Raw genomic sequence first — 15,319 nt, 5'->3', positions numbered from 1 at the left:
ACTATGCGTTAGAGATCCTGCCTATAGGAAATAATTGCTCGCTATAATTGGTTAATGCTAGACCATTCAAACACTGCCTCATGCACGTCGTATGAATAATTCTGGGACTCTTTCCCTAGCAGATTCTGTTGTACCCAACTGCGTAAATCACTTAGGCAATGCACATATAGGATTGGTAACTTAAAGCTCTCAACAATTAGCTTATGATACCCGCATGATTCTGTCTATAAGCTATATCCAGCATCTGAAATCACTTGCATACTTTGATTGCCTAGAAAGCATGTCTATAGGATTCTGTAGATTCCTGATCGGCATATGTGTTTGTGTGCATTTATTGCTTAAGTGTGGAGGCAAACTTGAGCCTTGACTGCCTATATGTGAAGTCCAATGTATTTTGTATGTCGCCTAGTTTTGACATTTCTGAGCCGCCTAAATGAGGTCTAGAACCATCCAAAGTAAAGATCCAATACCTCCTGGGCCATAGGTACGGGACGGATAGTGCACGCATATGGTATGACCTATAATTGAATTAGAACGCTTTTAGGTAACAACTTTAACATAGTAATCGAGTAGCAGGAGATGATAGTCCGTGCCCGCTGAATAATATGAGTAACACCCCATCTTGAGGGAGTTACGAAGCATTATTTATGTTGCACGAGGTGATCCTTTAGGCTAAAAAACTTAGGACCCCCCTCCTCTTTGTATGTCGTTATTAGATCAAAACAGTTGTATCCCTATATTCGCACTAAGATATGTGTCAATCATGTTGTAATAAAGTTCTGTGACTTCTGAACTCCTTTGTTTATTTGATCACCTAGCTTAATCATAATCCACATAATCTTAAGTTTAGCCGAAACCCATAATTGTGGACCTCGAGGAGTACCTAACACCTTCTCATTAAGGTAACTTGAGCCCTTACCCGATCTTTAGTGACGTTGACTAGTCAAACAAAGTCATTTGCATAATAGGTTCCCTAACACACCTTAAACTGTTAGGTGGCGACTCTCCTCTTTTAATACCTCATTTTAAAAAGTTGTCACATGTCGAAACCCGCTTTCGCGTGAAAAACGGGGCGCGACACTGACATCATCATCCATCAAGTTGAAGACCGGAAACTCATATCGTTTCTCATCATCTTCTTTTCGAGAAATGAGGGGACTATATGCATACAGTCAAAACCGAGTTTTGCCCTTCGTGTGATTAATCGAGATTGGAACATGATAGTTCAAGGTTCATCATTGTAATATCGAGCCATGATACGAAGAATATGTTGTCAAGCTCGAGACCCAGAAACCCATCAAGATAGAGGTCGGTCAAGATCGAGCTCGAAGACCCAGAGACCGATCAAGATCGAGATCGGCCAAGATCGAGATCAGCCAGGATCAAGATCGAGCCAAAAAATAAAAAGTCGTTACAGCCGCAATTAGTTGGAGAATCTCGGCGGAAATCACGGCACGTATCAAGAAGAGGCCGATTAATAAGCCCATCATGAGAGTCCTTACTATATTTAGAATTGTATCAAGAGTAGGACTCCCCTACTATATAAAGGAGGTGTGATCATTTGTAAAACACACATCAGACAGTAAAAAAGTAATATAATACTCATTTCTCAAGGTTCTCAATACTCTATTACTTCTCTTTTATTTCCTTTGTTGTTTTATTTGGTTCGACGGCCCAAGCTACATATCTCATTTGGTTTGCTTTTATTTTTCTTTACAGTCAATTTCAATATCGGTTTGCATATTTTCTCAGTTTATGCCAAGTAAAATCACGTGTCCTTAAAACCACATATAAATTCAATTGTTATCTGCTTTTAGGGTAAACAACTACTAACTAGGATCATTTTTACGCCAAAAGATGAAATTGGCCAATCCATTTCAGGACAAGGTAAAGGAGAATACGTTAAAAAGAATGCCCCTGAATTCTGTGAGGTTAAAGTAGTTAATGCTCAAGGGAAAGGGAAGAATGGCAAAGTGCAGCAGCTAAAAGAGACTTGTAATCCTCCCTCCATTGCAAGATATTCTGAAAGGAATTTCCTTGAATGCATATGCTTTTCGGGCAAGTTCTTCTGAAATGTTGGAAGCAAAAATGTAAACATTATTTCAACATGTAGAAACTTGTGCCATGTATTAGAAATTGTGATATGCAACTGAACTTGGTAGTAGACTGATATTTCAATGTAAGATTCAATATTTTAACACCTTATAAATTCATTTTGAGAGGTAAAATTCCAATACTTTTAATTTTCCAACGAATGGCTGTCACGTGAGCGTTGGAACAATGTACAACTAAATATAGGCACTACTATTAATTTTTTGGGGTCATTAGATGAACTCATTTTCCACTCCCTTGGTCCAGAAGAAATAACTATGTTTTGCTTCTCTAAATTCCAATGAGTTTTTTTTCATGGTTCTTTTAGAAAGTAAATTTTTTGCAGTATGAAAAGAAAAATTTCTAAGTTGATAGTACTTTTACTTTATTCTTTTACATAAAGATTTTGCATCATGGATCTTTACGCAAACAACCAATCGGATTTACTATTTATTCTTTATAGCCGGTATATATAGGTTATGCATTGATTGTACACAGTTATGCACATATCATATATGGACTATTCATATATTATACATTCGCTTGCTATTTTTAATTTAAGCGGTTGGGTAGGCGCTATTTAGGTTAATTCTTCAATTAAAAAGGTATCCAATTTCATAGAAAATCAGGCCCAACTGATTTTAAAGATTCAAAATATTTCTTTTTAATGGTATTAGTGCCTGAATAATGTAAATATCGACGCAAAATATTTGTTTGGACTTGAATGTAACCAATCGTTATATTAAAAAAAATATGAGAGAAGAAAAGGAGCGACAATGAGGCATTTGCTGGATGAAGGCCGAAGCCCATATCTATGAAAAACCCTAAGGGCTGAACGAGTGTCTGGCCCAATCCAACAATCTTCCATCTATAAAATCCCACAAAACCCTAACCTCGCCATTCTCTCAGTGCCGCTCTTCCCTTTCCCATTTCACAGGTTTGAGAAAATGACAACCCGATTCAAGAAGAACAGGAAGAAGCGTGGCCACGTGAGCGCCGGACACGGTCGTGTCGGAAAGCACAGGAAGCATCCAGGTGGACGAGGTAACGCCGGAGGTATGCACCATCATCGTATCCTTTTCGACAAGTACCATCCTGGTTACTTCGGTAAAGTCGGTATGCGTTATTTCCACAAACTCCGTAACAAGTTCCACTGTCCAACTGTTAACATCGACAAGCTTTGGTCACTTCTTCCACAAGAAGTCAAGGACAAGGCTAAAGCCAATAATGGTGCTGCTCCTTTAATTGATGTTACTCAGTTTGGCTACTTTAAGGTTTTGGGTAAAGGTGTTTTGCCTACGGGACAGCCTGTTGTTGTGAAAGCTAAGTTGATTTCGAAGAATGCTGAGAAGAAGATTAAGGAAGCTGGTGGTGCTGTTGTGCTTACCGCTTAGGTTTGCTTTTATTAGTTGCGCCTTTTGAGTTTTATTTTGTTTAAGTTACTGTTTTCGATTAGTCAATGGATGGAGTATTTGAACCTTGGGATTTATTGCTTTGAAATACATTTGAGATGTTGACTGTTAAATCGCTTATTGATACAAATTAGCATATATTTTGAATGCTTTTGGCTGCTGTTAGTTTCATCATCTGTTTTGTGCCTTTTTAGACATTCCATTTGATGTTTTCACATGGTATATCATACTATTTCTGAATGATAACTTTGTGAAAATTTTGTTTAATGATATTCTCGTGCTATAGTATGTACATTTTCTGGTGTTCAAGTTCAACAGATCTGAGGTAATTGTATCTTGAATATAAGTGATCTTGTAGCAGGTTTTATTTTGGTGCTCTATTTGACACAGATTCATTTTGATGAGTTGAACTAAGACTTAACCTTATCCAGATATGATGATTTTGCTGCAATGTTTTCCTTGGTCAAATCGATATTAATATTAGGAGTAGTTTTTCTTTGTAATTATTTTGGTGGATTTTACTAAATATGATTATTCTTATAGTAGTAGTTTATTAATATGGTGTCTTAGTAGTGTTGATCAGATATGAGGCTTTAAGTAGTGCTCATGTAGCAAGAGTTGTACGAGATGTATTATCCATTTTAGCATTTGGGAAATTTCTAATATGTGCTCAAACATGAAACTATAATTGAAAAAAAAGGAGCGAGTACTGTTGGGTTTAGAGGGGGATATTCGTTTTTGTGGTTCTTTGTTGGATAAGAAGGGTTTTGCATTGGGTGGTAAAAAAGAGGAAGTTGAATGATTGAAATATGAAGTAGGCTTTAAGATTTTAGAATTCTTATGTCCAATCTATGGCCTGTTAATTTCTTTGTTCTGGTTGATTAGAAAATGAAATCAATTGATCCTTAAACCTACAGGGCAGCTTGAGACATAGAGGAAGCTCCTTCCACTCTTCACATTTGGATTAAGTTGAAACTTGTTTATGATTTATTGGTTGGTTTTTCTTCTTCCCTTTCTCCCTAAATATCAATTGTAGCAAATATTAACTCACCCTTTTCCTATCGTTTCTTGTTTGCGGTTGTCTCCAATTTTAGTTTATCAAAAAGAAGTTTAAATATCTCCGGTTGCATTCACCCTCATCTTAGCTTGTTTACAGTTGTACTGCATGTCATGTTTGCTAAAACGTCTAATTAATTGTGTCAGTGCAAAGAAAATATAGATGAATTTGTGCATTTCACTTCACATTTTCTCCTAATTTAGCAAGGGGATGACTAGTTTGTGGGGTTTACTTGTTATCTCTGTTTTAAAAGGAGGCGTTTCTGGGGCGAGTGCCGGGGTGAGGCGTACCAAAAACGCCTCGGGGCGATGGTGTGGGGCGAAAGTCTCAAGAGGCGTACGTCTCGCAATTCAGGGCGTATGCTCGGGCGTTCGGGACGTGTTTTTTTAGTAAGGAGTAAGTCTCATAGACTTTTTCAAATTAAAATAAAATTTGTTGAATTAGTCCTTCATATAATATGTCCAAATTCTCAAAAAGTCAGTTTGGTAATTATTCAAAAGGTTTAAAAAAGAAGTTAAAAGTATTAAATTTAAAAGTAAAAGTCCTAATTCATAGTTTTTTTCAAATTTTTATCTTGTCTGTTAGTCTGCTAATATTTCCCAAAAGCAACGGATGTTAAATTTTTTTTACAAATATAAAGAGAATTACATTTTTCTTCGTAGCATCAAATTCAAAGTTTAAATTGCAGGTTAATTATCCATTTTGTTCCTCCGTATAGAAAATTTTATTCTTTTAAACTCAAATTACTTGTGTTTGTAAGTAATGTATAATAGATTGTTTTGATTTGTTTTTTGTGGGGATGGAGCACACATATATAATTTTCTTCAATTTTTATGTAATTTTACTTGTTTATAAATATTAACTGTCATTATATTATTTTATAAAATATTAAAAATTAAATACCTATGGGGCTTACGCCCCGCGCCTCGGGGCTTACGTCCCGCTAAGACATGTAAAACACCCCGCCTTACGTCCATACCTTTTAAAACACTGCTTGTTATGTTAGTACCTCTGTTAATTTCTTTTTGTGCATGATAATTGGTGATATCGTACCAAATGGGTGGTTCCTATTAGAACATTGTTAGCTGAATTTTTAAATTAGCGTTTCTCTGTTTTCTCAATGTATCTCAACCATAACTTTCTCGATTCAATTTTATCTTAGGTTTCTACGGTAGGGTCTCAATAGTTGTCCCAATGGATCTTGCTTAAAACAATTGGCTGTAAACGAATCATTTGATTTCTCACGAGTAGTGGCGGCAAAATGGTTAAAAGAAAATAGTTATTTACCCATATTATCTATCAAAAAAATAGGTTGGATAATGAACTTTTAAAAACAGATTAAATATGGATAAGAATCGTTAGAAAATGGATAACTAATAGGTTTAACTTTTATAATTGTAAAGTATCAAATCGGGGATTCTCTAAGTTTGGAAATTAGGAATTCTCCCAAAAGTAATTACCAAGTATGGAGACTAGGAATTCTCCCTAAAGTGATCATATTCAAAAGAACAATTAATTGGACTAGCAGTTCATTTAGGATATATACTTGAAATAGCTTCATTTTACTTTTAGAATTCGTATTTCACTGTTTCTAGCCAATTAACCTTAATACACGTTGATCATTTGGATTAGGCTACAATTTAGGGATTTCCTATCGAGTTACCTAAATGAAAATATTATCTTTCATTCTCTTCTTTTTTTAGTTACCCAAATTATAAAGATCTATTCTCTTTGTTCTTCAACATTCAATACCAAATGTCCAGGTCTCATGTTGAAGAGTTTAGCAGTGCCATTTCTATCGTAGGTAAACATGCACTACATACATTTCCATTCACTGAAATAATGCGGTGCTGGAAAATTCCTCCATTGCACAAATGTAGACGTAATTTGACGCATACAAGGGAATACCTCTTGATTTCATATCAATCAGTTTATAATCCATATACGTAAATTGTACATATAAATCAAACTACCTCTGAAACTTAAATCGGATATACAACTGTAGCATTTATACATAAGATATATACATTTATATACATATTATACATGACATAAAAAATATTTATTTTAAATATAAAATATTTATACACAACAATACAATCATTATACAATAATAAATGAAAAACGGATATGCAACTTCTCCCACATATGCAATGACAACATTTATATATCTATTATAAATATTATACACACACTATATATGCAAAGAAAAATACCAATAAGACACGTACAAAAATTATACATAGGTGTGTGTATTTTCAAATTGTGTTGAAAAATAAACTGTTTAGCTTTCTAAAAGAATTTACCAACTTATCTTGTATCACTAGCATTCAATCGAATGATTATTTTCTAAAAAATATGCCTTTTCAATTGCAGATTTGCAAGTCCCTCTTGTGCCTTTGTGCTTTTTTCCCTTTATTTGTGTTTTATTCTGTTGATCCATTGGTTTTTCATAAATTGATCGTAAGCAGCAGAGTTTTTGTCTATTTTCCTGCTGAAAATATCTATCCGAATTTCCCCAAGTGATATGGCTAGTAAATTTAGGGCTATTTACTGTAAATCAGCTTTTCCGGCCATCAACTGTTGTAAACTCTAATGGGCTGGCCATTTGTGTTTTTTTCCCAATTTCATAGGGCATTTGCATCTATACTCAGTTTTTGGGTCACATTTTAACTTATACCCGCTTTGCAAAAAAAATTGCAAGCGTACCCACTTTTCGTGTAACTTCAGACATACGGGCCCGAAGTAGCAAAAATTTATGTCTGAAGTTTGAACTTCAGTATGTTTTGCCTGAGATGTAACAAAACTTCAGATATTTTTGCCTGAAGTTTGGCCTGACTTGCAAAGGCAATCACGCAAACTTCAATTCATAGTGCAATGACAAACTTCAGTTCAATAAAACTACAACATGTTTTGACTGAAGTTTTTGTTTTGTAATTGCTGAACTTCAACATTTCAGGAGCTGAAGTTTTTGTTTTGTAATTGTTGAACTTCAGCATTCTAGGAGCTGAAGTTTGTTTTGTAATTGCTGAACTTCAGCATTCTTAGAGCTGAAGTTCTAAACAACAATGAATTTAATAGATCATGATTAGCAGCGATTGATGCTGTCCATTTCAAAGATTAAAGAATGAAAAATATTTTCGACATGAAAACAAATTACTACAGATAAATTAGAACAAAAAACCAATGTATCTGTAAAGCTAAAATACCTAAGAGGTTAAATTATTATGAATAAGACCAAACTGAACATAATGGGACAAACAGATATATATGAATCATCATGCTAGAACGCATAACAATATCTCAAGCTTCAACATTCAGAAAACGAAGGAGAAGAAGGAGGAAGAGAAAAAGGCCTTAAGTTATTTAAAAAATGGGTACAAGTTAAAACTTTTTTGAAAAATGGGTATATGTTAAATGGGAGCGACCAAATAAGACGCCCCGTATAATTTTTACAATTTCATATTACCCTTGAACTTGGGCGAGGATAACATATCTTCTTCTCTACTTTGTAGATATAATTCTCACCTAATCAAACATATTTTCGCAAAGAAAGAAAAATCTTCAAGTGGCTAGCTAAATTAGAAAGACCCAAAAGTTTCTCAAATGAAGAGGTAAAAACTTTAAACTAGCAAGTACAAACGCTTAATGCTGCGTAGAACAGGGATGTATAATCCTTCGATTCTGACAAGAAATAGTGCGTCGAATAATTGCCACTAGTTCCAATACACTCTTAAGAAAAAATCACAAGTTCAAGAAAAAATGTCAATAATAATTGTTAAACCGAAGCTGATATAATATAAACATATTTTAACTTACAGCTATTCCCGCAAATTTTCTTTACATAGTGCATTTTAAATGGTGCCAAAATATTTCCTTCATCACAATAAATTTGTCAAATTGTCTCATTTTCCTTTGGGCTTCATTCCTGTAACTTACAGAATTTCTTAGTCATTATTCAACTTATAATCGTAATTATGCACTTTCCAATGGGATAGAGTAATTAACCAAGAGAATTTATGGCTGTAAAAGATTAAAGGAGCTTATATTTATCGCTCACCTCAAAGTTGAGGAGACAGCCAAATTTACTCATGAGTAGAGGTGACAAACGGGCGGGTTGGGTCGGATATGAGCGGGTCAAAAACGGATAATTAAAAAAATAAATAAATTATCTGACCCGTATCATATCTAATACGGATAAAAAATAAGTTACCCGACGAATAATATGGATATCCTTATTATCCATGACTTCTTGAATAGGAAAAAAAAACACAAATGGCCAGCCCATTAGAGTTTACAACAGTTGATGGCCGGAAAAGTTAATTTACAGTAAATAGCCCTAAATGTACTAGCCATATCACTTGGAGAAATTCGGATATGTAAATAGTTTCTGATGCGAGCTAAAAGTGATAATATCATTTGTAATTACTCGTTGCTCAGAACTAGTAATCATATTGGGCTGGTTTTTTATTCTTCATTGGGCCATATAAGCTTAGAAGACATTGTTCCTATTCCCGTGGAAATTTAGATTACAAGTGATATTATCACTTTTAGCCCGCGCCGAAAAAGTGTATAAAACTTATATAATTTTTGTATATAACATACATAATGTATATATATACAAAAAATATATAAATTTTATATATTTTTTCGGCTATTATTTTTATAGCGGCTATACAATGTCATTTTTCCTTCCAAGTAGCCACTTTTTAGAGCTGCTAATTGATATATAGTTCGTGTTTGCAAAGTAGTTGAAAAATAGTCAAAATTAAAAATGACGCAAAGTAGTTGAGAATAGACGAACTTCAGGAATTTTTTCTTGAGTTTAAACTGCTACAAGTGAAACTCTAGGACAGTGTTTTATAGTTCGGAATTTCCACAAGTCGAATTGTTCAGGTAAACTATTTTGACGGTGTCTCGAAGTTCAAAGCTTGTATAAGTGAAACTTTAGAATACTATTTTGGTTTTGTCATTTTCTACTATTCTTTTCTTAAACTTCTCCAAAGGAAAAATCATAAACTAATTAATTAGGTATTTTTAACATCGACTCTGGAGTCTGGACAATGATATCGCAGTTCTATAGACAATGCAACTTTAAGGTTAATCCGAAAAGTAAAAACTAAAAACATGAGAACAAATCCAGTAAGTTCAAATGACAACCACGATAATAGTGGTAGGGCACAGATTGGTTTCAAATCACAAATTGTTGCGCTGAGGACATGAACAAGCTGCCAAAGTAAACAGATAGAAGAAGCGGAGAAGAAAAAAATTTGTTAAGTTATGATAATTCTTTCAGTTATTTTGCAAACTAGTGAATATGCCGCTCGTCGCGCGGTCATGAGGTGAAATCAGGATATGATCAAATAGTTAAAATCATTACTTTTGCTAAGCAAAATCAAGCCTTGCTAATCAATTAAGTGTGTTACTAAATGAAATCCAAAAGAACAGTTTTTCCTCTTGATATCGCTTGGTTAATGATTAAATATGAAGTCTTAAAATACAATTTATAAGGAAATGGCAAAAGAAACATTGCAAAAGAAACTTCTTGGAGATGCAATGTGAACTTGAAATCCATGCCACACCCCTTATACTAAATTTAAAATGTACAACTTCCATAACATTGTGAGCTACAAATAATTGAGTTTCTTTCTATAAAGAAGATCATTGAAGTTACATTTAATATTTGAACTTCCCCTTTAAATAGAAAACTAAAACACATTAGACGAATGTGCTCCCATTTGCAATTGAAAGTGCTACAATATATATACAATCTTACGTTATGTTGTTCAATTTAAGCACCGATTAAAACAGATCACAAAATGAAAGTGATTTTAGACGATCCAAAACTATTCATGATAAGAATAAAAGGCCTAAAAATAAAGTTATGGCTCTCTTTAACAACAAAAGAGATAAAAGATCTATCAAAAAATAGAAAGTGTACCATGCGTATAGTTCATGAGAAAGGAAAGAACAACATTTAGTGTTCAGCAACCACAAAACTCCATCCCGTTCCTGAAAATGAAGCTTTGGCAGAAATTTTGTGAGCGGATAGTAATATTTGTCCAATGTTTTAATAGAGCGCATAGAGAATGAAAAATGAGCATACCCTGCTCTGATAGCTTAAACCTTGTTTTTTGACTTTGACTCGGTCCTAAAAATCAAGAAGAACTTGTAAATTGGAGCTAGCTTCACCGTACCATGCCATAGACCTTACATCCTTATGTGAATACACTAAAATTAGATCATGTATGAAGGTTAGGTCCTAATATAAAAAAAGGTATTAAAATAAAAGTCAATGCAACTTTGGCCTAGTCCGGAGCAACAACACCAAGAAAAATAAAGCCTAATTCTCGTCCTATATGTATATTGTACAATGTACTCTACTCTGAAAATAATATTATATATACGAAATCAGAATTTTTTATTTATTCTTACAAAAATAGGGGGAAAAGGAAATAAAAACTACTATATAATTGACTAAATAACATTTTTCATGCATAGTTTTTTCAAAAACTATTTGTTTATACCGTGCAAATGGCTCATCTATCCCATCACTTCATCGGGGCCTACACGTAGAAATACATGATGAATAATTAAAGATGAAAAAGAAATAGAAAAGCATTATGAAATTTTATACAATCGAAAAGGAAAAAGTCTTTGTACAAATCATACAACTCGTGGAGCATTGGAGACACTATAATTCATATATTTTAAGGGGAATTTCAGCTTTGATGCTCCACAATATTGTCACCAAAATATCTCGAGAGTGACAACTTTCCCTCTTCCTTTAATCATCTTATATGGTTTTCAAGTGTTGATGCCAATTGAACAACTATAGGCCCGCAACTTCACTCAAAAGGGGAAGCAAAATTGCAGACATTCTTTTTTCTTTTTTATTAAAGTCAAAATCATGAAGGTAGGAAATTGTACTGCCGAAATCAAACAAAATATTTTTTTTCTCCAAAATACACATGCACCTACAAAGCAAGTAATGTATAGTTTTGTAAAGAACATGGTGGAATTAATTGTTCAAAGATATCCCATTATGGTAGACAAAAGCTTATAAAATTTGTTCTTGAGAAACACCTAATAATAAAAACTGAAAATTAGTAAAAATTTGAAGTAGAATTTAAAGAAAAAAATTATTTAATTATTAAATCTCCATAATCATTCAATTAAGGAGTTCGTAATAAAGTACGCAATAGAACAATCCAATTCTTATTTTATTTCTTTTTAAGATATATTTTTTTAGCGGTAATGAATTATAAGGAAGAAGAAGTAACGTCAAACTGACTGTTATCATTCTTAGAAAAAAAAAAGTAACACCAAACTGAGTCACCGATCAACCTTTTTTACACATCAATCCTGTGTACGAAATAAACAAATTAACCAAAACCCAACCTGTTCCAAAATACATGTACTTAAATTTAAGTATTTGGATCACTCGACAACACAGAATGCATTACGCAAACACAAGCATTTTGAAATTTGCAAGGCGTGTCTTTTTATAATAGTTTTTCTTGTTAGTTGAGTTGCAACATTTTTCCTCTATGCAAGAAGTTTTAAGGGAAGTCGAGTTTCAAGGGAAGTGGGGCTGTTAGTACATATAATCCATAATAATTACATTGTCCATTTTTCAAGTCTTTTTGCCTTTTTAACTATTTTGCAAATTCTACTTGAAAGCTAAGTTTCAAGATTTACTTTTCAATGTAGCAAAATTCATTATTAAGAATCGGAAGATACGTCAAATTAGCAACACAATGGAAGCGGCAATCGGCATAGACAGCCTATAATATTTTTACGATGATGAGAAAACTAACCTCTTTTACATAGAAAGTGGAAGAAGGCAAAATATCTCAATGTAAATCGGCAATACATTGAAGCCATCTTTTGAACTATGTAGCAGTTGGGCTCTGTTGAAACATTGCTTCTTCTTATGTAAGATAATGGTTAATAGAGGCAGGTTTAATGAAAAGGGTTACGAAGGGGCATGACTTATGTAAGATAAGTTGAAATTCAGGCTTAGAAGAGTGCCACCTCACCGGGTTTAGGGCATAAGTACCTCTGTCTATTATAATATTCCAGATCATTAAAAAGGGTAAGTAAGTAATTAACTAAAATAAACAAAAAACAAAAAACAAATAAATAAATAAAGTTAGTGGGCCTAGCCTATCTGAATAGTAGTGGAATAACTTGGAACATAAAGGACAACAGAAGCTTTAATTAGAGAAGATTTGAGATTTAGAACTAAAAATTTGAAGAAGGCTCATTCGGGTAAAAGGCAAAGAAAGCAAAGAAGAGATTTTGTGGAAATCTTTTAGTCAACAAGGCATGAGAAACAGAAAGGGGCGTTGGTGCAGTGTTTGTGCCATAAGTAAATTTATATTCTCGAGTCTCAGCGATAAGCTCCGGGCAATTACATGTATATTTCCTTCTTTTAAAACAGTAGTAATTTTATATACACGATTTCTCGCGAGACTAAGTAAATATAATGTTGAGATTTGATTCTGAGTTAAAAAGAGGAGGTTAGGGAACCGAGAGAAATCCATGACTTTTCATGAATTAAGCGGGTATATTATATGAACATGCTAAAAAGTTATAGATTATGGACTAATTTAAATTACTCATAGCATGGGTAAATTATAACGCCCCGATTGGTCGTTTTGTATAATTGTCCGCATTACCCCTTTTATTGTTTCACACTTATGTGTTTATACTTTTATGACTTGCGGGGTTGGTTAGTTTCGTTCCGGAAAGCTTTCGGGTTGATTTGGACCCTTGATTCTTGACTTAGAAGTGTAAATTTAAAAATATTAATCAAACTTTGACTTTTATGAAAATGACCCGGAACTGTATTTTTATGACTGCGATAGCTTCGTATCGTAATTTTGGACTTGGGCGTATGCCCGGAATTGATTTTGGAAGTCCGTAGATTGATTTGCCAAAATTTGGTAATTTAAAGTTGAAAAGTTTGACCGTAGATCCACTTTTAGCTATCGAGCTCGAAATTTGATTTGCATTTAAAATTTGACCGCAAAATTTGGTGTCGTTTGGAGCTGATTTGATAGGATTCAGATGCTTAGTTGTAATTTTAGAAGTTCTTGAAAATTTCATTGAAAATCATGCGTTTTAGAGTTCAAGATATAGTTTTAGATGTTATTTTTGTGTTTTGATCGCACGAGCGAGTTCGTATAATATTTTTAAACTTGTGTGGATGTTTGGTTTGGCGCCCCGAGGGCTCGGGTGAGTTTCGGACGCTTAGCGTAGTGTTGATAGAGTTTAAGTTGCTGTTTTTTTTTTGCACAGGTACCTCTGATTTCGCATTTGCGAGTTTTTGGATCGCAATTGAGATATTAAGGCCAAGTCTGCTGGGTTCGCATTTGCGAACCCAGTGTTTGCATTTGCGATAAGTAGCTCGGGAGAGCTGGTTCACATTTGCGATCTATATGGTCACATTTACGGATGTCCAAGGTTCGCAATTGTGAACTTTTCATCGTATTTGCGATAACAGCAGAAATGGAAAGTCTTCGCTTTTGTGAGGGATTTTTTGCTTTTGCGGGGTTCGCAATTGCGAATCCCAGGTCGCATTTGCGACATATGCGACTGGACAAATAGTTGAGGGACAAGAATTTTGAACTTATTCTCTCATTTTTGAATCCTAGACTCGGTAGGAGGCGATTTGGAGAGGGGATTTTCACCTATAAACCTTGGGCGAGTGATTCTTATCTATTTCTAACTATATTCCATCAACATATCTTAGATTTTAACATCAAAATCATGTGAATCAACGTGAAACTTTGCCAAGATTTTGAAAAATAAGAAATTGAGTTTGAGAGTCGATTTGGACTCGGATTTTGAAACTAATCACATATATGGACTCGTGGGGTCATGGGTAGACGAAATCTACCATTAGACCCGAGTTTTGACCAAGCGAGGCCCGCGTTCACTTTTGTTGACTTTTTGGGAGAAGTATAAAGATTTTAACTTTATCTATTGCAATTGAATTCCCTAACATTGTTTGATGATATTGAGTCGATTTTGGTAAGATTTGAGCCGTGTGGAGGCGAAATTTAAGGAAAAAGCTATTTTCGAGTATTGAATTGGCCTAATTGAGGTAAGTGACTTGCCTAACTTTGTGTGGGGGAACCACTCCTTAGGATTGGAATTGTCGATTCAATTGTGTTAAGTGAAATCCGTGTACGCAAGGTGATGAGTGGGTACACGGATTGTACGTGGTATTTGTCCGATTTAGGCTACTTAGACTATTTCTATGCTTTAATTGAATTGCCATATCAAGTTCTAAATTCTCATAGTTAATTTATCCTTAATTGTGTTAGACTATCCTTACATGCATTAAATGATTTGTTTAGTACTTGTTCTACAAACAAGTTCAACTAATAAAAGAGGCAACAAGTTCAACTAAATTGCTCTCATGCTTTAGTTGAACTTGTTGCCTCTTTTATTGTTACATGCTATCTCTTCATAGTTAATTTTTGTTACTTGAAGTAATTCATTCATGTTATCCCTTTACTTGTTGATTTCCATTATTTGAGACTCATTGTTAAATGTTATCCCTTTTATTGTGAGTTAGTCTTATCTAATATCGTGGTTATACATTATTTCTCTCATTGTTGAGTTATTTGGTATTGAAGTTGTGAAAGTCGTTAATACGTTGAGGCGATGCTGGTTATTGTTGAAACATCTATCTTATTGAGCATTTTTCATTCATTGTTGCTATTGACATTCTTATATACATTGT

The 15,319-nt window shown here is 34.0% G+C and overlaps 1 protein-coding gene across 1 annotated transcript; it reads left to right on the top strand.

The window, feature by feature from the left end:
* Window positions 1–2,977: 2,977 nt before the first annotated feature.
* On the top strand, window positions 2,978–3,650 carry LOC107828389 (large ribosomal subunit protein uL15x). The gene has a single exon (XM_016655676.2). It carries the CDS (start codon window positions 3,039–3,041, stop codon window positions 3,483–3,485), a length of 447 nt encoding a protein of 148 aa, XP_016511162.1. The 5' UTR covers window positions 2,978–3,038; the 3' UTR covers window positions 3,486–3,650.
* The last annotated feature ends 11,669 nt before the right edge of the window (window positions 3,651–15,319 follow it).

The sequence above is a fragment of the Nicotiana tabacum genome, chromosome 22 (assembly GCF_000715075.1).
Source record: "Nicotiana tabacum cultivar K326 chromosome 22, ASM71507v2, whole genome shotgun sequence".
NCBI classification, from domain to species: Eukaryota; Viridiplantae; Streptophyta; class Magnoliopsida; order Solanales; family Solanaceae; genus Nicotiana; species Nicotiana tabacum.
Note: the sequence above shows the minus strand (reverse complement) of the source record. Positions and strands in the feature narration are given on the sequence as shown.

Excerpts from the sequence above, each read along its gene's own strand:
- LOC107828389 (XM_016655676.2), top strand. The coding sequence starts at position 3,039 with ATGACAACCCGATTCAAGAAGAACAGGAAGAAGCGTGGCCACGTGAGC.